The sequence below is a fragment of the Apodemus sylvaticus genome, chromosome 5 (genome assembly GCF_947179515.1).
Source record: "Apodemus sylvaticus chromosome 5, mApoSyl1.1, whole genome shotgun sequence".
NCBI lineage: Eukaryota > Metazoa > Chordata > Mammalia > Rodentia > Muridae > Apodemus > Apodemus sylvaticus.
Genome location: NC_067476.1, coordinates 73,890,018 through 73,910,876, shown reverse-complemented (window position 1 = coordinate 73,910,876; position 20,859 = coordinate 73,890,018). Strand labels below are relative to the sequence as shown.

Sequence of the window (20,859 nt, the reverse complement as noted above, 5' to 3'; positions counted from 1 at the left end):
GGAGCCCCAGCCATGGTAATCGATGTTGTGTGAGAAAACCTAACACAGAACCAGGAAGAAAGCACAGCTGGACCCAATGTGTGTGCAACGAACAGGCAGCCAAAAAGCTCTCAAGAATCCAGCTCTGGGGATGAGGAAGGTCCTAGGCCTGAGGGTAAGAGAAGCCAGTTCAGGACTGTGCGGTGCAGAAGGGGTGCTATATAGAGAAGACAGGTGCTGAGAGCTGGGCATAGGAGTTCACACTGACCCCCAGGTTAGCAGGAGACTCAAGATTGTCATCGGTTCTTAGCCTAGACTACATAGTAACTTCCAGGACAACCTGGAAATTAAAGAAAAATAAGTGTTGGGGTAGCCCTGACATACAGAGGTAACACAGGACCTGAGCGAAAAGCATGGCTCAAGTTATCAGGGGTAGCCAGGGCTCATGGGGGTCTTGAGAGAGGTGCCCCTTCAGAGACTTCTGCGGGAGGTGTGGACAAGATCCCCATGCTCAGGTGGGTGTCCCCAGCTCCCAGGAACACGCATTTCTATTGTGTTTCTTCCTCCCCATGGTCATGGAAGGACCATATTCCATTTCACACATGGGAAAGACAAGCCTTAGAGCTATGTGGCCACCAATTCAAGTCCTCCACTGCCTGTTTACTTGTGGAACCAAGCTGTGGTCTTAGGCCACCGGGCTCCATAGCTGATTGCTCTTGGACCCCACTCCACCACCATGTCTCATTTATCAGCCGTCTTCTGCAACCCTCCTTCCCACCCCCGGTGGGAAAGACGAAGGGCCAAAGACGGACTTGGGGAGCAGGACCCTGCCATCCGCTACCTGATGCCCTCGATCTCGGTCCAGCTCTCAGGAGATCAAAGCTTTGCCAGTGCCTGGAGAGTCCGTGGGATGTGGAGGGAGGCCGAGGGGACCCAGGGCCACCGAGTGGACCCAGGGCCACCAGACCAAAGCGTCAGCACTTCGGAGAGCGCCAGGGGCGGGGCTGGGGCGGGGCCACAAGACCCCAGCCGGCCCGGGGGCGCGCGCGGGGCGCTCTCGCGGGGGCCGCGGGCAAAGCGGCGTGCAGTCCGGAGCCGCGCCCGCTCCAGCTCAGTCCGAACCCCGCGGCGGCGGCGGCCTCCTCCACGCGCCTCCACCTCCGCCGCCGCCGCCGCCGCCGCCGCCTCCCGCGCCGCTCTCCGCCCGGATGGCCAGGGCTGCGCCCGGGAATGGCGGAGCGAGAGAGCGGCCTGGGCGGGGGCGCCGCGTCCCCACCGGCCGCTTCCCCATTCCTGGGACTGCACATCGCGTCGCCTCCCAATTTCAGGTGAGAATCGCGGCCTAGAACCTCGGGATCCCCGGGGACCCTGAGGGCGGCGACCTTTCCTGGCCGAGCCCCCAGCCCCCACAACCTCCAGTCCAGGTTGGTGGCCACCGCGTGGCCCCCCGCAGCTCCTTCCGCCATCCCGTGTCATGGGGTGGGGTGCTCAAGGTGGATCTGGGGCAGAAACCTGGGAGGTCGCCTTTCTCCTCCACCTTGATGCCGCGAGTGGGTCTGGGGTTTGGATGGAATTTCCGGTGCAGCAACCCGCCCAGACTATCCTGCCGCGTCCCAAGGTGTCTAACCCAAGGTGGAAGCAGGCTAGGGCTTGGGGGCCCAGAGGCCCCAGTTCCAAAAAACCTTGGTGCTTTAACGAGGGAGTCGTGAGCCCCTCCCCCAGCTAGCTTGGCCAGATGGGTCAGACTGCTAGCTATCTTGGACTGGGTCTTCTGAACCTGGTCAGTTGTATCTCAGGACAGGTGCAAAAGCATTGGCCTCAACCAGTGAAACCCAGCCTGCTTGAGGGAAGGGAATCTGCCTGTGGATATCCAGGGATACTGTTGGGGGTCCCTACTGTGGTAAAAATTCAGGATCTTGAACTGAGCAACCCTTCGATCCCCCCCCCCCAATCTGATGTTAGACCAGGTGAATGAATTTCAGAGATGTAAGGCGTGATGTGTTGAACTAGTGACTGTCCTCTCTTCACACACACACACACACACACACACACACACACACACACACACACACAGAGAGAGAGAGAGAGAGAGAGAGAGAGAGAGAGAGAGAGAGAGAGAGAGAGTTGGTGAGGAAGAAGACAAGGGTATCACTGCTCCAGAATCTAGGAACTGAGACATCTCATTGTTTCCCCATCAGGAGCAGGCGCCTTTCTCTCTCCTGGGGCCCTTACTCCAGCCAAGCCCCAGCTGGGCTCTGGTGCCAACTTGCCATCTATGGAAGGGGTCTCTAGCTCCCAGGTCCTCATGTGGGCAGAGACACCCCAGCCCACCGGGATCTCAAATGGTGTGATTAGGCCCTGAATCCTCCAAGGAGGTCCCAAGCCCAGCTGAGAGAACCAAAAGGAGGGGCCAGAGGAAGGTTCCAAACAAGAAGGAAGGGCTTCAGGGCCAGGCTAATGCCTCAGCTCCTCCCTGCAGGCCAGGCCTTTGCAGGGGAAGAGAATTAGCTGTGAGGAACATAGGTTCCGATCCCTATTTCCACTGCTTCCTCGGTGCCTGATCCATGGTTTTGCCTTTGGTCTCGTCTGTGGAGTGGACTAATTAATATTGATTCCCGCCTGGGAAGGAGACAGGATGCATCAAGTCACTGTTCAACAAGTAGCCGGCCACACTGACAGAAATCCGAACAGCTTGTTTCTGTCAAAGTGTTTCTCCAGTGTAGCTCACTGAACCTTCACAACCATCCCGAGGGCGCACCTTGGTCTGCCCTTTGCTGAGCTGAGGCAGTGGAAGATAAGGAAGACAGAGGGGCTAGCCTTCACAGAAAAGTCTGAGACTGGGTCAGGACTGGAACCTGAAGCCAGGTGTGAGCCTGCTCCTTCCCTCTCCCTAGAGGCCCTCCCTCTGGCTCAGGGTAGGCTTATACTCTAGTCTGACAGGAAACCATTTATCACACAGGCCGCAGAAGCTGAGGTGAAGGGTACCAGGCAGGGAATGTGTGAGCTACTCTGGGCTATGTAGAGCAGCCACAACAGTATAGCAAATGGCTGAGTGAGAAGCTGGCCTGCAGGACGCCATGCCCAGGCTGTAGACAAAGCGGCCCTGTGAATGATACTGGGCAGTGTCTTGGGCCCTGCATGACCTCCTGCCTACTTCAGCTCCCCCACTGCCCTTTCTCTTGTCCTGCCTCAGCAGCCACTGGTCTGGCTCCATTTAACCCTGAGCAACTGTGCCCATCTTGTGACTCTTTGGTAGGGCTGTGAGTTAAACTGTTATTATAGCTGTGTACTCCAAGACTGGGTACTTAAGCCCTTTGGGTCTTTGTTTTTTCTTCAAAATGTCTTCTTTAGCCCCTGATCAGGATGGTTCTAGAACTCAGATGTGTGTGTGTGTGTGTGTGTGTGTGTGTGTGTGTGTGTGTGTGATTTCTACTCTGAGCTTCTAGAATGTGTAAGCAGTCTAGATCAGTGTTTTGCTCTCCGCACGACTCAGTCCAGAACAGGTGCTTGCAGCGCTCGTTTATGGCTGAATGAAGGCTGGATGTACCGGGCACATTTCTCCTGGAGCACAGAGTAGTGGTGACCGCCTTCCCGAGGGCAGCCCCATGCTGAGAACTGGAGGTATGCGAGACTGTGTCCTGCAGCCTTGTAAGCAGGTTAGTATTACCACCGCTTTCAGATGAGGAAAGCCAAGACGTTGAGCAGTCAGTCGTAGAGCTGGTGCGAACCAAGAAGGTCTGATTTTAGCTCTGCTTCCAAAAGAGCGAGCCCCGGGATGCTGGGCACACCTTTGGAGCGGTGTGGAGCATGTGTGGCCTGGAAAGATGGGAGCAGCGTCTGTCGGAAGTTGATTTAAACGAATACGTGCTGGGTGGTTTTTCCGATTATGGAAATCTCCCATCTGGTCCCTGGTGGAATGTCTGGATGTGGGGTGCAGTGAGGACTTTTCCTTTTCCACTTTACCTGTTTGGGTACCATTTGGCTTCTTATTTTTGGATTAGCCTGTGTCTAAGTTACTGAGTTACTTACAGTGTAGCAAAAGGATATTTTTAACTGATCCAAGTTCTTCATAAAGAAAGCTCTAGGGAAGGGAATTTGGAGCATTACACAATGGATCTGTTGACCCTGGGTGTGTGGGATGAAGGACTGGAACAAAGGAGAGTCATTCCAAATGGAGGGGTCAGCAGGACAAAGGAGTATTCATGGGAAGCAATCTGAACGGCCTGCTTTAAGCACATGCCTGAGAGCCCTGGAAAAGGGAGACCTCGGATGTCAACTTGTCAGGGTTGGGGTATGGGTGCTGAGTGCTTGTCTGGTGTGCTGGAGGGGCTAGCTTCCAGTGTGGAAGAAAAGAAAACGGAAAAAAAAAACAGTGGTCCAGTAGGTATCTCTTATGCAGAACCATGAAAGGGCAATGACACACAGCAAATCAATAACAAAGTTGGGATGGAAACCTGGATGGTGTCAGATGACCCCACTGTGCTGCCTCCATGGGAGAGGCGCTCGCCACAGAGCAGAGGTCCTCATTGCCAACCTTATAGAGTCATACACATTGCTAATCAAACCTTTTGCCGGGCTCACCAGGAGGAGCAGTGCGCAGAGGTCCTGATGTGTCACCTCATGCAGGTGACAATCTAGAGGCAGACAGTGTCTTCCCAGATCGACCAAGTGTGGTGGTCGTGCAGGTACGCGTCCCACAGAGCGAAGTCAAGCAATCCTCATAGAGGGGGGAGATTCAAAGGGAAGAGCAGGCTAGGGAACAGGCAAACAGGCAGGGTGGCAGTGTGGAGGGCAAAGTTGTGCAGTGGGTGCTGTCCTGGGGTCAGATAGGGACTGCCAGCAGCCGGTGGGTGGTGTGAGCTCACTCTGGCTGCTGGGCAGAGTGGATGGGGGAGGCAGGGAGACTTGTGGGTGGACCACCCATCCTACCCGTCCTGCAGTCAGGTGAGACGGCATGGGTTGTTCAGGACAGGAGATGGTTAGGGGATGGGGCAGATCAGACCCTCCCACTGGTCTGAGGGTAAAGAAGATGCAGTAGTGACAAACCAGGGTGGGGCCTGGGCTCCTCGGGAGATGAGAGGCTAGTCAGGCATTAGGCTGATCACCTTGGTGCTTGCCAGATTTTAGGTTGGTGATCTTTGCTGATGCAGTTGCTGTAGTCAAGTGAACAATTGGTTTAGTTAGGGAGCTTTTGGGAGGCAGGTAGGAAGTGTTAAAACCATGGTCCTGGGAGTGTCGCTGTTCAGAGGAGACTACTGTCACTTTGGGAGGTGGTGAGGATAAGACCATGAGACCGGGACCAGCATCCAGGCTGGGGGCCACCAGCCTTGCTGTGGTGAGGATAGGAAGCAGAATGGCTATTGTTGCCTCTGGCCTGGCTGGTGAACCTGTGGCGTAGAGTAGAGGTTAGCCTTCCAGCCTCACGCAGCCCAGCCGTAGCCTGGGAAGGAGCTCTGCCCCAGTCACCTAGCATCAGCCCTCATCTGGGTATCTGGAGCCCTAATTCTGCCTTGGGGACTAAGGTTCCTATAAACCTGTCACAGCTCCCACACCCCCAATCCCCCGCTCAGGGGTCTTATCCATTCTAGGATGTCATCTTTGCCCCCTGGCCTCACTCACATTCATATACAACTCTGGGAAACTCTACAGGGAGCTGGCTGTGCTGTGTGAACACAGAGGTAAGGGCCACACTGCACTCACCCACGCCAGCAGCCAAGGCTTCCGGCATCTAACAGGAGCTCATTAGTGGCTGCAGGGTTATAGCTTTCACAGCTTGGAGTGAGTTTAGGAGACTGAGGCCAGGCGGACAGCGGAGAGACTGGAGAGGAGAGTCTGCAGCTAGGTTTTGGGAGCCAGAACCAGATGTTTGCCCAGGAAAGCAAGGTTTCACCCGTCGCACAATTGCCTGTCTATGTGGGGCTTGTGTATGTCCTCTCAGGGAAGCCGGTCATTCAGTCAGCCTGACCTCCCTCACTCCCACCCCTGCCTTTTATAAAACAAGGTTTCACGTCATCCAGACTGGCCTGGAACTTACTTTGTAATTGAATGGGGCCTTGAATTCCTGGTCCCCTTGTTGCCACCTCCCAAATGGTGGGATTACAGGTGTGCGCAGTGGGATCACTGGTGTACGCAGTGCCGGGCGTCACAGACCCTCGTTGCATGCACCCTGTGGGTGGCACAGTCTCCAGGCCTGTCCTGTCCTTTTGCTTACTTCTTTGGTTGTCATTCTCCACATTCAGTCACAGATGCACTAATGTTCATTCCAGAAGACACATCAACTGTCTATTCAATGGAAGGCCGTGCCCACACTTCCCAGCCAGCCTGGGCTAGACCCTCCCACCTGGCTCTAGCAACGCAGTTCTAGCTTGGTGCCTAAAGGGTCCCACAGATGGGGTGAGCAGCACCTCCCCATACAACACCGTACACACACGTTTGTGCGGAAGAGATTTCTACAGGTGGAATTGTCTGAGGCTGAGTCACCCTCTATTCAAGTTGGGTCCTTACCAACTTGAAGTTCAAGTTGGTTTTCAAAAGGGAACTTACCTAAACATTTGCAAGTCAAAAATACAGAAGGATACAGGAACGCTGTAGTTTGTTCAACACTTACTGAGACCTTTTACTGGTGGGACCTTACCTGGTGAAGGGCATTATTGGCCATCTGCCCTTGTGTGTGTGTGTGTGTTGGGGGACACACCATGGGCCTTACAACCCAAAAGGAGAAGACCTACAGTTATTCCGTAACTACAACTAGGAGGGGCTAAGAGACACCAGAAAGGTGGAGTGTCCTGAGTCAGAGGAACCCTGGGGCTGTTGGAGCAGGAGGCGAGACAATGGGGTTCCCTCAGGACCTCTTGGAAGCCAGCCCCATAAGATTTAGGGCTGTGAGATCAGGCCGGACCCCTGGATCTCAAGTGGGCTCCATCACAGGAAACCCACAGTGCACCATGGCTGGTCCTTTTAACTCAGGCAGGAAGCTAGAAATCGAGGGCTCACGTGTGGCTTCTGACAGCCCAGACCTGGCTTCCACTCGCCTTACTCGGTGAAGGCTCAGTGCTGTGCGCGGCCCTCACTTCCTGTTCCTGTGCGTGGCTGCCTGCCTCTGCCCGCCCCTCTGCTGAAGGAGTAAAAAAGGAGGTGGGGAAAACTGGCACTGCTGTGGGGAGGGACTCAATGACAAGGGAACCGAGGCAGCAGGGCAGCGTGAAGGCACATGAGAAAGCCTGGAGCAGGTTCGCTTGAACCATTCAGCAGAACCCAGCCCCGGCCAGGGCAGGGTGGGGAGTGTGGGGTGTGATCACGGCCAGAGCTGGGCAGGGTGTTGCTGGAGACCAGCACTTCAAGAGGGTGTCAGAGTCAGGCTGGCCTCCCGGGCCACCAAACATGACTATGCTGTGTGTCTACCCAGCATGGGCAAGCAGATGCAATCCTGCTGCCCTGGGAGGCTGCCCAAGGCACACCCCCTAGGAAGAAGCTACCACACCGTCAGGCTATGTGTTCTCCTGCGCCACCTCCCAGGCCAGGGCTCAGATTTCCAAGAAAATGTCTTGGGTGAGGTGAGGAGGACCACCTCCCTCCTGCCCACCCTCCTCCAGCGTCCTACCCCACTGAACTCGGTGTTGCTAGCCCTGAACATGGAGACGCAAGTCCCTTTTCCTCCGGCAAGTGTCTCTTGGTTCTGCTCAGGAGATCTAGCCCATGGTGGCTAGGGGACAGTGGGTGGCAGCAGAGGCCAGTCCTTGGCCAGTCCTGCCCCCTCCTTGGCAGTGACCTCCACCCTCCTGTGTAATCCCAATGCTCCATCTTATCCGGGGGTGTACAGGAAGAAGGGAACTGAGGCTTACAACACCCATGCCTGCTCTTTAGGGCACCCCGTCTGTGAGATGGCCCGGACCCCTCTTCCAGGGTGATAAAGACATGTAGCAGGGTCAGAAGTGGGGCTGGTGACAGCTCAGAAGAAGCATGAGGGTTTGCTCTTAGCCCCAGGTCTGACACGGGGTCGTCCTGCCACCTTGCCCTGCTTAGGAGAAGCACCCCAAGTAAGACAAGGGTAAGGACACCGAGGGTTTTACATGGATGAAATGTGTCATCCTGATACTTCTTTCATGGTTAGTTCAGGATGGAGAGAAGGTAAGAACACCCTCCCTCCCCTCGAGGGAGCTAAGGGTTAATGGGGGCTCCTTCCTTTAGAAGGAGTGTCCCTCTCATCTTTGCTCAATTAACCGAGTGCCCTCATGTGGTCTGGCCCCACCCGGACCTGTTGTTCAGAGGACTGGCATATCGGGTCATGCTGAGAGGACATAGACACCCAGACACATCCTGGGCCCCACTGCAAACCCTTGAGTCTGAGGAAGAGTAGAGACTGAGGCTCTCCTGTGGCACACACCTGGCATATCTACTGGCACGTAGTGTGCACCTGGCACCCGCATCAGCTCTGCCCCCCAGGAGCACCCAGTCTAGATGGGGGCCAGGAAGGGAGGAACACAGGTGATGAGAGAGGTGCACCCCACCCAGCCTTGTAACCAGGATGGGTCGGACATCTCTGATGAATCCAACCAGAGCACAACACCTGCCTCACAAGAGGGCTAGGAGGGCTTCCTGGAGGAAGGTTTCTCTGAGCACTGTTGGGGCCCAGTGCCCAAAGGGTCAGTTAACAGTCAACACATAAGGCTGGAGTCTTCCCCCTTGCAGAGAGCCCTGGAGGGCTTTTGAGTGAGGACAGACAGGATGGTGATGTCCTTAAGACTTTGTCTCAGGACCACAGGACGGGTCAGAGAGGTATAGGGAGACTGAGGCTGGCAGGCAGGGTGGTGTGGTGAGTGCAGGAACTGGACCAGGGTTTGGCAATCAGGAGACAAGGAGACGGGTGTGTGCAGACACCAGCAGAGCTGGGGGCGTCCGAGGACACTCCCAGAGAAGAGGCCTAGCCGGACCCAGGACCTGCCAAGCTGTCTGGGTCCCAGACCTTACAGGCAGGCTGCATTTAAGGTTAGCCACAGGGCCAGGAGGCCAGACTGAGGCTGGTGCCCTGGCCCCAGGGCCAGCCCCCTTGCCACTTCCGGACCAGCCCCCTTGCCACTTCCGGACCAGCTGCTAGCCACACCCCCATGCCTGGGAACCTGCTACCTTTGGGGTCAGAATTTTCCAGGGCACTTGTCACTAGGGACATCCATATTCAGCCAAAGTCATTCCGAAAGGACTCCCAACCCTGCTCCAAGGATGTCCAAACCCTGGTGGTACTCATGGCTGTCTTCCAGTGAGCGCCAGCCGCCCCGGCCCTGGGCTTGCAGAAGCCTCGCAGTTGCGCTGTAGAGGCGGAGCCTGTGTCTGTGTGGAATCAGGTGTCCGTTCTTGGGGCCCTTCGGGAGGCCCCTCCATTTTCCCATTTGGCTCCCTGAGTGTGGCGCTGGCCCTTTAAACCAGATCAGGGTCTGGCGTTGAGGGAAAAAAAAATTACCAGATTTCTGCTGTCTGCTTACATGCCTGGCCTTGGGAGAGAAGGGGGGGTCACTCCAGCCCCCAACAGGGGCATTGGAAGGGCAGGTGGAGCCAGTAGCATTGATTGCAGTAACCTGATCCCGCGGGGGAGGCGACGACATCGTTGCGCGGCACCGGGCTGCCAAGGGAGGAAGCTGCCCGCATCTGAGGGTTGGGCCAGGAAGAGTTGGGGCTGGGGCCTGGGTCGGCAGCTGCGGCCTCCTCTCTGGCCCATCTATTTTTAATGAGCTCCCCAGGCTTCTGCAGCCGGCAGGATGCAGAAAGGCAGGCCCAGTTGGTGGAGGCCAGAAGTCCCAGCCCTGCCTTGAGCTCTGGTCCCCCTACCCTTCTGGGCATGAGAGGGCAGCCCTGGAGCCCCGCAGCCCCCTGGCCGGGCAGGGCTCTCCATGCAGCTGGTACTGAAGATGGATTCGAGCCCAGACAATGACAGCTGGTTGGAGGATCAGTGGGAGCACTGGTAGGGTCCTGGGGCCTGGCCTCAGGTGGGGGAAGGGCGAGTCGGGAGGTGCTCCATTGAGCTCAGGGGCCCTGTTAAGACTGAGTGAGGTAAAAGACAGAGGTGTGAGCCTTCTGGGCATCCCTGTCCTTCCTCTCCTGGGTGACCTTGGATGAGCTTGTATACCTCTGCTGTGTAGCTAACCTCCTGGTCTCTGGGGAAAGGCTCAGGCATTCTCTCCGACTCCCCAGATGTCCCAGGTATACTAAGCCAGACAGAGTACCAGGGTTAAGGTGGGCCGGTCCAGGGACAGGCCGCACCACAGTGGCAGTCTCAGCAGGGAAGCCTGTTAGTGTTCTAGCACCAAGTGCTCCATGGTCTTTCACAAGCGCTGGCCTTGGTCTTCCCTGACCGCCTTTGTTCAGGGTCCTACACTAGGTAAGATTGTATAGATGAAGAGATGACACCAAGAATATTAGCAAGGAGCTATGGTTTTTCTTAGAACGGGCTGACCCCAGGTCCCCCTCACTGTGACCATGGCTCAGTGGTGTGTATCTTTGTGGGTGAGAGAAAGGGGCACATTGCTGCGCCCTTCTGGTGGCTCTTTGGGTCTTGTTACAGTGGAGTGTGACGGTTTCCCTACTCTGGTACCTCTTGGGGTTGAAATGGCCTTGGCACTACCTTGGGCATAAAGGCATTTCTCCAATAGAGCTCTGGACCTTGGGCCTTCGAGGACTGCCTTCTGGTTGGCAGCAGGATAGAGAACTCCCAGCTGGTGACGCTGGCGGAACCTGGAGCTGCCTCCTCCGCCGCCCTAGGTGGAATGCCTTTTGGCTCCAACCCCAAATCCTTCCCCTGCCGCTGTGCTGACAAACTGAGCCCTTCATCCGGGAGCTGCTCCCTGGCTCCCAGGGTCTTCCCCTGAGAAGAGGGAGATAGCAGCAGGCTTAGTCGGGGCTTGGGGCCCCTGGGTTGTGACTTTGGTCTCTGTCCCCACCAGGCTCACCCATGACATCAGCCTGGAGGAGTTTGAGGATGAAGACCTTTCGGAGATCACTGATGAGTGTGGCATCAGCCTGCAGTGCAAAGACACCTTGTCTCTCCGGGTAAGGGCTGGGAATGGAGAGTCTGAGTGGCTGGGAGGATGGGGGCAAAGATGAGGGCACCCCAATATTCACAAAGGAGCGTCTGAGTGTGTGTGGCACTCCTAGGAAGTGAAATAACAATGCAGGAAGCATGTGGTATCATGTCTGACACATCTTGGGTGCTCAATCCGAAATCTTCATTTAATAGTTTGTATTGTTTTGTCGGTGCCAAAGCCGGAAGCAGCTCCTTCAATTGCTCACAGGAAGAAAGAGCAGATGGGGCTTGACATGTAGGACAGTGGCCATGGGGGTCAGAGTGAAGGGAAGGGCCTCTCAGGAGCTTCTTGGCAGAGGGCCTGCAGGGTGGAGCCTGGTGGAATCTGCAGTGCTTTGGGGCAGGAAAGAGGAGCCCGGGTGCTGCTGGACAGGCTCCCGTGCTGCTGCCTCTGCACCACCCTGACCACAGCACCAGCCTTTTAGGCTTTCAGTGGCCCTGCTGAGGGCCTGTCCCAGTATTGGTATTGCTCGGACCCTGGGCTTTACCATAGTGACAGGCTCTCCTGTCTTCATAGCTGAGTGCCAGGGTACCCAGGAGAGATGGGGATCCCCATTCTGTCGTCAGAACACAAAGCAAGGAATACTTGCAGGATATGGAAGGCAGCTGCACAGGGCCAAGTATCAGAAGCCAGCAAGTATCTGTAGCAGGTAGTTGAGCAGCTAGATGGGGCCTTTTGATGGGTCTGGTGTGAGCCAGGAAAGGGCATCTGTCTTGGTGTTGCCCTTCCAGCACCCCTAGCACTTTTAGAAACTTCCAGGCAAAAGAAAACAAGCTGTGAAGACGACTTTATGGTTCCCACATCAAATCCTTCACGCTCTTACCAGGCCAACCAGGATAGAGGCAGAAGCTACTTCTTCTGGGCTTGGGGAGTGGTGCCAGAGCCAGGCCATGCCTTCTCTAAGGTCCTGTATCTGCTCTGAACTCTGAAACCACTGTCTCCCATATGCAACGCTTTCAAGAGGGGCTTCTGCAGTTAGCCAGAGCTCTCTCCCCTCCCCACAACCTGGCAGTACTAGCCTAACTAGGGTGATCTCCTGGTGGGAGCCTAGGCAGCAATCTCAGTGGCTTTAAGGCATGCTTCCCTGTGTCCTCCCCTCTCTGGTAACCTGGAGGACAGCAGTATAGACACAGTCCACTCTGGAGGGTTGAAGCGTCTGAGGATCTGTCCAAGGTGCCAGGAGTTAGAGGCACCTTTGGAAGTAGCACACAATTCGGCACTAGGGATCTAGTGTTCAAGTCAGAGCTGGCTGGGAAGGGCTCCCCTTAAAGTTCCCCTTCGGGTCCGCACTGCAGTCTACCCTCCTGGCTGACATGCACTTTTCCCAGTTTGCTTCAATGTCTCCTTCAAATGCCAGTTGTCTCACTCATCCCTATTGGGGCAGGAATTCCTGGGCGACCCCTGGGTCTCCATGGCAACAGTGGTGATTTCACTCTGGGCTCGGCTTACAACCCGGGTGAGGTCACTGGCCGTTACCAAGGGAACGGGAGGGTGCAAGGAATCTAGAGGGGGAACCGTGGGAGAGGAGAGGCGTGGGCGGTTCTCCGCGCTGCCTGGCATAGGGATGCGGCCTCCGGCCGGAGGAGGGGTGGCGGACAGGAGAGGCCCAGTGCTTCAGTCTCTGCTTGGCTCCCAGTGTTCCTCCCCTTGCGGCTGCAGAATGGACTCGTCCTATTGGGGGGCGGGGCACAGATGCATCAGACCCACCCCTCCTGCGAGACCCCTCCCCCGTTCACAAGGCCCCTCCCCTGACTCCCCTCCGTTCGCGCCGTGCAGCCCCCGCGCGCCGGGCTGCTGTCTGCGGGTAGCAGCGGCAGCGCGGGGAGCCGGCTGCAGGCTGAGATGCTGCAGATGGACCTGATCGACGCGGCAGGTGACACTCCGGGCGCTGAGGACGACGAGGAGGAGGACGACGACGAGCTCGCTGCTCAACGGCCTGGAGTGGGGCCTCCCAAAGCGGAGTCCGGCCAGGATCCGGCGCCTCGCAGTCAGAGCCAGGGCCCCGGCACTGGCAGCGGAGACACCTACCGGCCCAAGAGGCCTACCACGCTCAACCTTTTCCCGCAGGTGCCGCGGTCTCAGGTGAGCAACCCTGGGCCGAGAGAGGGGGCGGCGCCCTGGGTGGACAGCGAAGATGGAAGGGCGCGGGCCTGTTGTGATGCCTGGGAGAGACAGGTTTTCCGCAGGGAGGGATAGAGAAAGGGCTAGACAGTAAAGTCTGTCCTGAGAGGGACTGAATCCAGCTGTCTGGGTATGGAGCATGCACTACTAGGGATTTGTGTGGGGAGAGTTGAAGAGGATTAACAAAGGAGTTGAAGTCCTACAGTTAGGTCCTCTTTGGGTTAGTGCTTCTGTGAAGGTTGAGGCAGCAGCAGGGCCTGGAGAAAAGAGCCTCTGAGATGGGATGAAGGTGGGGAAGGGAATTCAGGGTCTGTCTCCAGTTGGACAGCTCGGCAGCTGGACATTCCAGAAGGCAGCAATAGAGATGGGGTGGGGGTGGAGTTGTTTGGCTGAGTTTGGGGGCCTTGGGCCCCTTGCCGGTGGCCAGATGCCAGGGAGGGCTGCCTCGACCCATTGTCTTACAGGCCCAGGCAGGAGAGATACTGGGAGGGAAGGAGCTGGGAGGTGGGGCCGCTGACGGATGGCACAGGGGCTGCAAGGAAGGGGTCTGTCCCTTTCCCAGCACCCTCTGGCGTGGCTTCTGGCAGGCCAGCTCATCCATGGTGTGTGCTGCTTGTGGCACTCCCTGGGGAGGGAGCCCAAGTTGTGTGTGGAGAGCCTTGTGCACAGGCTCTGTTCGGGGTCTCAGGAGGCTGGGAATGTGGGATGCATGAGCATTCTGGGAGATCCAGGAAGGAGGGTCATACTACATCTGTCATTCCCCAGTCACATGGTTGAAAGTGGGGGTGAGTGTTATGGAGTCATGGTTTGAGTGATTCATCCAGGCAACTCCTGGGGAGACCCTTCCTTGTGCCAGAGTGTCCTTGCCACTTTGCGAGACCCCAGCTTTCTGAGCTCCAGGACAGGGTGTCAGTCACCCTGAGCATGGGAACATGTCTCCTCTCAGTATCTGGGCTGCTGTCTGGTTCTCCTGGGAGCTGTGCTTCTCCCTCCAACATCTGCTACTCAGCACCCACACTGGCCAGCACCCCTGCATCTCTCAAGAGCTGTCTCCCAGCCAGCGGGCCCGTGGGGAGGGTGCTAACTTCCCACCCTGCCTGCCTGCCTGCCTGCCTGCCTGCCTGCGAGAGGGTGGTTGGCTGAAAGGCCTTTGGCAAGGCAAGATGGGGTGGGGACAGCCCAGGGATGGCCTGACGGGGGCAGGCCCAGGGCCTCCCTGTGCCGGGCACTGCTGACTGCCGCTTCTTCATAAGAGCCTTTTGTTCTCTGCACAGGACACGCTGAATAATAACTCTTTAGGCAAAAAGCACAGTTGGCAGGACCGTGTGTCTCGATCGTCCTCCCCTCTGAAGACAGGTGAGTCAGGCCTCTCTCCCCAGGCTGGAGACCCAGTCTTCACCTGGCTCCGCTAGGCTGCGGTCATCTGGGAGCCGATGGCTGGCTGCGGAGCCTGCTGATGCAGGACAGTTGGGAGGAGGAGGGGACAGCTATCTGGACGGGGGTTCTGCCCTCAGCACCAACCTGCCTGTCCTCCAGGGGAGCAGACACCTCCACATGAACATATCTGCCTGAGTGACGAGCTGCCGCCCCAGGGCAGTCCTGTCCCCACCCAGGATCGCGGCACTTCCACCGACAGCCCTTGCCGCCGAAGCGCAGCCACCCAGATGGCACCTCCAAGCGCCCCCCCTGCCACTGCGCCTGGTGGCCGGGGCCACTCCCATCGAGACCGAATCCACTATCAGGCAGATGTGCGGCTCGAGGCGACTGAGGAGATCTACCTGACACCAGTGCAGAGGCCCCCAGACCCTGCAGAATCCACCTCTTCCTTCCTGCCGCCCACTGAGAGCCGGATGTCCGTCAGCTCGGATCCAGACCCTGCCGCTTACTCTGTAACTGCAGGGCGGCCACACCCCTCCATCAGTGAAGAGGATGAGGGCTTCGACTGCCTGTCATCCCCAGAGCGTGCTGAACCACCAGGTGGAGGGTGGCGGGGAAGCCTCGGGGAGCCGCCACCGCCTCCGCGGGCCTCACTGAGCTCGGACACCAGCGCACTGTCCTACGATTCGGTCAAGTACACACTGGTGGTGGATGAGCACGCCCAGCTTGAGTTGGTGAGCCTGCGGCCGTGCTTTGGAGATTACAGCGATGAAAGCGACTCTGCCACTGTCTATGACAACTGTGCCTCTGCCTCCTCGCCCTACGAGTCGGCCATTGGCGAGGAATACGAGGAGGCCCCACAACCCCGGCCTCCCACCTGCCTCTCAGAGGACTCCACACCGGATGAGCCTGACGTCCACTTCTCTAAGAAGTTTCTGAATGTCTTCATGAGTGGCCGCTCTCGCTCCTCCAGTGAGTCAGTGCAGGGGCGCGGGGCAGTGTGGGAACCCGAACGGGCGTAGTCTGACAGCAGGACAGAACTTTCTCCCTGCTCCAACCCACCTCCTCCAAACTATCCCCTTCTTACAGGTGCCGAGTCCTTTGGGCTGTTCTCCTGTGTCATCAATGGGGAGGAGCATGAGCAAACCCATCGGGCTATATTCAGGTGAGGGCTGCCCCCTTCCTTGCCTCTGCCAGGTCACCACTGGCATCTCCTCAGCTGCCGGGGGCGGGGGGAGGACCATATCCCCTTGTAGGAACTCAGCTTGGTGACAAGTGCCGAGGTGTCATGAAGAAGCTCCGACTGTACACCTAACCTGGCTAGGGGCCAGAGAGATGCCCGCCCTGCCTAGAACCTATACCCTAGGCAAAGTGCTCACTTTGATTTAAATTTCTTAAGGCTTAGGCTGCCTTTCTCCCTGGCCCCTGAATTTTTGGATAGCAGACACATGCCTATGAGTGTCATGTGTTCCTTAGGAGGTAGCATTGTGACAGGTACATGGCTAATTTGCCGATGCCAATGGCGCAGGACCCCAGATTGGACCTCTAAGCAGTACCTCACATGCCCTTGGGGACAGGTTTGTGCCTCGACATGAGGATGAACTTGAGCTGGATGTGGACGACCCCCTGCTGGTGGAGCTGCAGGCGGAAGACTATTGGTACGAGGCCTATAACATGCGCACCGGAGCCCGTGGGGTCTTCCCTGCCTACTATGCCATAGAGGTCACCAAGGAGCCTGAGCACACGGCAGGTAGTACCCTTCCCCCAGTCTGCTCGTCCCCACCCCTGCCATCTGCCCACCCACTCACTGCCAGTGCTTAGCTAGCCAGGGGGAAGAGCAGAGGTAACTTCAGTTCCAGTACCGTTGTGAGGGAGGCCCAGCCAGTCGGGGCCTGTGGGGCCTGTGGGGCCTGTGGGGCCTGTGGGGCCTGTGGTATCCCCTGCTGCCTGAGGCACTCTCATGCTGAGCCCCTCTCACTCCATTGTATGCTTGCATTCCAGCCCTTGCCAAAAACAGCGACTGGATGGACCAGTTCCGGGTGAAGTTCCTGGGCTCTGTCCAGGTTCCTTATCACAAGGGCAATGATGTCCTCTGTGCTGCTATGCAAAAGGTACACACGTTTGGGTCCATGCCTCCCCCAGGGTGCCTGTCCTCAGCCGGGTCCATGCCTCCTCCCGGGGTGCCTGTCCTCAGCCAGCCCACACTATTGGGGAGAAGGCTACAGGGCTCTGGAGGCTGTGCTGTGGCCTAGTGAAGCAGCCTCCACCATGGCTCCATCCCTCACGCAGATCGCCACCACCCGAAGGCTCACCGTGCACTTTAACCCGCCTTCCAGCTGCGTCCTTGAGATCAGCGTTAGGGGTGTCAAGATAGGTGTCAAAGCCGATGACGCTCTGGAGGCCAAGGTGACCGCCTTCTTGCCCCATGTGTGTCTGCTTCCCCTTTATTTCTTGCCTGACTCGCGAGCCTCTCCTCTCCTCATGCGCCTGCCCCCACAGATAGTGCATTTGTCCCTCCTACCTGCTCCCCCTGCAAGCTGAGCATCTTGCTTCTCCCTTCACTCCTGTAGGGAAATAAATGTAGCCACTTCTTCCAGCTAAAAAACATCTCTTTCTGTGGATACCATCCAAAGAACAACAAGTGAGTACAGGGGGCAGACATGAGTGTCCCACTGGTAATCTTCAGACACGGTGGGGGGGCTCAGAATCTTGTCTCACAGACGCCTGCCTTCCACAGGTACTTTGGGTTTATCACTAAGCACCCTGCTGATCACCGGTTTGCCTGCCATGTCTTTGTGTCTGAAGATTCCACCAAAGCCCTGGCAGAGTCTGTGGGGTATGTGTGTGTGCACGTGAGTGTGTGTGTGCGCGCGCATGTGCGCGCATGCTCGTGCTGTCTTCATGCTCAGTGTCAGCATCATCCCTGCTCTCTAATTCTGGAAACCCCAATCCTGGAGAGGTTGGGAGGTCCCAAGCAGCTCAGGGTCTGGACCGCTTCCTTGCTGATTAGCCACCGGGCCCTTTCTCTTTGGGAAATAACTGCCCAGAGGCCCAAATCCCCTCTTGAGCCTAGGTGAGGCTCCTGCTCACTCCCGTGTCCCCCATTTTCCAGGCGTGCATTTCAGCAGTTCTACAAGCAGTTTGTGGAGTATACCTGTCCTACAGAAGATATCTACCTGGAGTAGCAGCACCCCCACTGTCTGCAACCCCTCAGCCCCGGGCCAGTACAAGGACAGATGGATGCTGACAGGATGCGGTACTGCCACCAGAGAATGGGGAGTGAGGGCTGCTGTTGGGTCGGGGGGCAGGGGTTTGGGGAGAGGCAGATGCAGTTTATTGTAATATATGGGGTTAGATTAATCTATGGAGGACAGAACAGGCTCTCTGGGAACCGGGGAAGGGTGGGGCCAGGGGTAGGGGTCGGGCCTCTGGCCACAGAAGGATCCCCTAGGAACAGAGGCACTGTCCCATTCTGGGGCCCTGGCTTTCTGGCTCTTGGCTTCTGCCTTGACAAAGCCCATGCCACCTGGAAGTGTCCACCTTCCCTTGTCCCCACCTCAACCAGAGCCCTGAGCTCAGGCTAAGCCCAAGCACCTCCGAAGGACTTTCCAGTAAGGAAATGGCACCGTGTGACAGAGAAGACCCTGTTCTCGTCTGTGGGACCTCCGGGCAGCTCCAACCTCCAGCCTGGCCAGCACGCTGGTCCTGGCAAGCTTGTGTGCAAGGAAGGAGGGTGCCGCAGCAAGCCCTGCCTGAGAGAAAGGCGGCCTCTCAGCTGGCCCCAGCCAGCCGGTCACTGTCTTGTCACCTGGCTACTACTATTAAAGTGCCATTTCTTGTCTGGACCTCAGTGGGTGTATTTACTTGGACCCCTGCCGGGCCTTCTTGCGCCACACAGGCTATCGAGCCAAGCACTTGCTGCCCAGAATAGCTTTATGCGGGGTTTCCATCACAGGTTCACATCATAGTAATAGTCAGCCATGTTGGGCCCATCCCGCTTGCGCTGCTGGGCCTGGGAGAGAAGGGGCCGGGGCCCACCTGGCCATGGGTGCTTGGGTCTGAGCCCGTAGTCTAAAGAGAGAAGAGAGAAGGGGGGAAAGAAATACTGCTGACTTGGAGTGGGCTGTAGCCAGCTCTCAAGAGGCAGTCTGGGAGCAGGAGACCTAGGGCTTGGCCCTAGGGGACCTCTAGGGGCGCCTGCTACGGAGGGTGGGGGAAGGGGAAACTACCCTACCATCCACCAGGCCTGAGAGAGGCTGCAACAGTTCCAGCGGGGCTGAAAATTCCTCAGGAACAGATCGCTGAGACCTATGGAAAATATTGCTGTGCTGAGCCCTAGCCCCAAAGGCCATCGCCACTTCTTTGTGAGGGACAGTCCAAGGTAAAGACTTCATGAACTAACCCTTCCCATGATTAATGGTTAGCCTCACCCAGAGTCTTCTAAGCCCTGAGGCTCTGGCCTTACCTCTGGGGCTGAGGTCGAAGGAGTGCGCCTGCCAAGATGAGGTAAAAAAGGAAGAGACTGAGCCCAGCCCTGGGATACAGAGCCCCAAGCGTGGCGAGAACCATCTTCTACACAGTCCCTGCTGTGCTATCTGCCGGCCCCTCCCCCAGCTGGACAGAACCTGGTGTCAGTTCTCAAGGCCACCTCACAAAGGACATTAATTCCAGGGTCCAACATAACACTACTTCCCTTGTGTGTCCTGGAAAAGATAGTCCCACACACGTCCCTGCCAGGACATACCTCCCTTCAGTTCTAGGGACCTGGAATTCCATACTATCCAACTTCAAAGCCCTGTCCATGACTCTATTGGATACCACCATAGTCCTCCATACCCACATGGAGTCCCCATAGCCTGCTGGGGTTATCTGTCTCCTGTCCCAGTGACTTGGTTGAGCCTCTCCCACATCCTGCCCGATGCCAGGGCACCCACTCCCCTTCATCTCTGTCCACCGACCCAGTCACCATGAAGTGCTTTAGATACATTCAACAGCTCCTTTCCCCACTGCCCACCACACCAAGCCTATGACACCAGACCTTCTCTGGAGCCTCAGGCCACCCACTCCCTATGCCCTTACACCACAGCACTTCAATGAGATCCACCAAAATTCCAGTCGCCTCCTATTCCCAGCCTTCTCTGCCCAGGCTGCTGACAGAACACTGATGGCTATGGACTAGAGTATAACTTGGCGGCGGAGTCTCCATCCAGCTCCAAAGTGACAAGACTGCGGTGTTGTTGGCTCGCAGCCTGATGGGAAGCTGGGCTCTCTGCCCTCAATGTAGGTGGCACTTGCCACTGTGCTGCCCGACACTGCATCCACCTCCGAGATCCCAGCAGAGTCTGGTAGTCAGGACCTGCAGGGCTGGAACTATGCATGGCATGGCGCCAAAGCCCGCTACCGTGCAGCACCTAGAGGACGCCTGTCAAGCTAAGCAGAGGCTCACAGGTTTCAGAGACAACCAACAAGCTGTCCTTCCCACTGCGCTGGCTCACAGCAGGGGTCTGTGGGTCTCGGAATCCTGTGACAAGCATGTCAGGTCAAGGCTGGGACTGTGAGGGCATCATGAAGGAGGGAGACTAGAGGGACAAGAGCAGACAGTGCTCTCAAAGGCAAGTGGCAGCACTGCTGGGGACAGTCGACACAACACAAGGACAGGAGTGAGATAGGTGTGACAGCTTAGCCCTATGGTCCCACAGTGAGACTGCCATTGAGTTTGGGGCCATGAGTTTCCTGTCTAAAAGAAAGGGGAGGGCAGAGGAAGAAAGGAAAGGACAAGTCATGAGGACAGCAGAGCTGAGGCTCACACAGTCCTCCAGGCCCTCCTTTCTTCTCCAATTGGCCTGCATGGCTCCAGCAATCTGTCTTCCTGAGCCAGTCGGCCCTCAGGGAAGGTGTCTGGGAACTCCAGCACACCCCCAGAAGCAGCCCGTTTTCTTACAGACTCAGGCTCACACTCTAGCTCCTGCTGGGGAGAGGAGCTTGTCCTGGGGCTTGTGGGCAGCCCTGCAGGGAAAGGACAACCCGAGGCCCTAGCTACAAGGAATGCTACACTGTGGTAATCCATGGCCTAGTCCAGCTTGTCTTCAGCAGGGACTGTGAGAAAGAAGCTTCTAGGCAGGCGGCTGAGGCAAACGGTGACCCATGCTGGAAGCTGAAGTCGCAGTAGCCCCCTGGACTGATGAACACCTGCCCAGTGACGAGGAGCAACGGCTTCATCCCAGGAGGGTGTGCAGAGGAGCAGCTGTGGTGACTAGGACTGAAGACCAGGAGAGGTGCTTGCTGGCTGACGGACACAGAGCCACATGCC

At 57.2% G+C, this 20,859-nt stretch overlaps 2 protein-coding genes across 4 annotated transcripts; one reads left to right on the top strand and one right to left on the bottom strand.

The window, feature by feature from the left end:
* The first annotated feature begins 1,022 nt into the window (after positions 1-1,022).
* Mapk8ip1 (mitogen-activated protein kinase 8 interacting protein 1) lies at positions 1,023-18,394 on the top strand. Of its 3 annotated transcripts, none has more exons than XM_052183031.1 (12): positions 1,023-1,307; positions 10,911-11,016; positions 12,828-13,133; positions 14,447-14,528; positions 14,709-15,521; positions 15,639-15,714; positions 16,127-16,299; positions 16,551-16,660; positions 16,839-16,955; positions 17,120-17,190; positions 17,287-17,385; positions 17,662-18,394. In XM_052183031.1, exons 1-12 carry the CDS (start codon positions 1,210-1,212, stop codon positions 17,732-17,734), a joined length of 2,124 nt encoding a protein of 707 aa, XP_052038991.1. In that variant the 5' UTR covers positions 1,023-1,209; the 3' UTR covers positions 17,735-18,394. The 3 variants fall into 3 exon arrangements, with proteins under 3 accessions (XP_052038991.1, XP_052038993.1, XP_052038992.1); XM_052183033.1 differs by lacking the exon at positions 1,023-1,307 and adding an exon at positions 9,090-9,317; XM_052183032.1 differs by lacking the exon at positions 1,023-1,307 and adding an exon at positions 9,332-9,931.
* On the bottom strand, positions 18,389-20,787 carry Frey1 (Frey regulator of sperm-oocyte fusion 1). Its single transcript, XM_052183037.1, has 3 exons — positions 19,015-20,787; positions 18,784-18,857; positions 18,389-18,620 (listed from the first exon to the last, which is right to left on the bottom strand). Exons 1-3 carry the CDS (start codon positions 19,116-19,118, stop codon positions 18,499-18,501), a joined length of 300 nt encoding a protein of 99 aa, XP_052038997.1. The 5' UTR covers positions 19,119-20,787; the 3' UTR covers positions 18,389-18,498.
* Between the last annotated feature and the right edge of the window lie 72 nt (positions 20,788-20,859).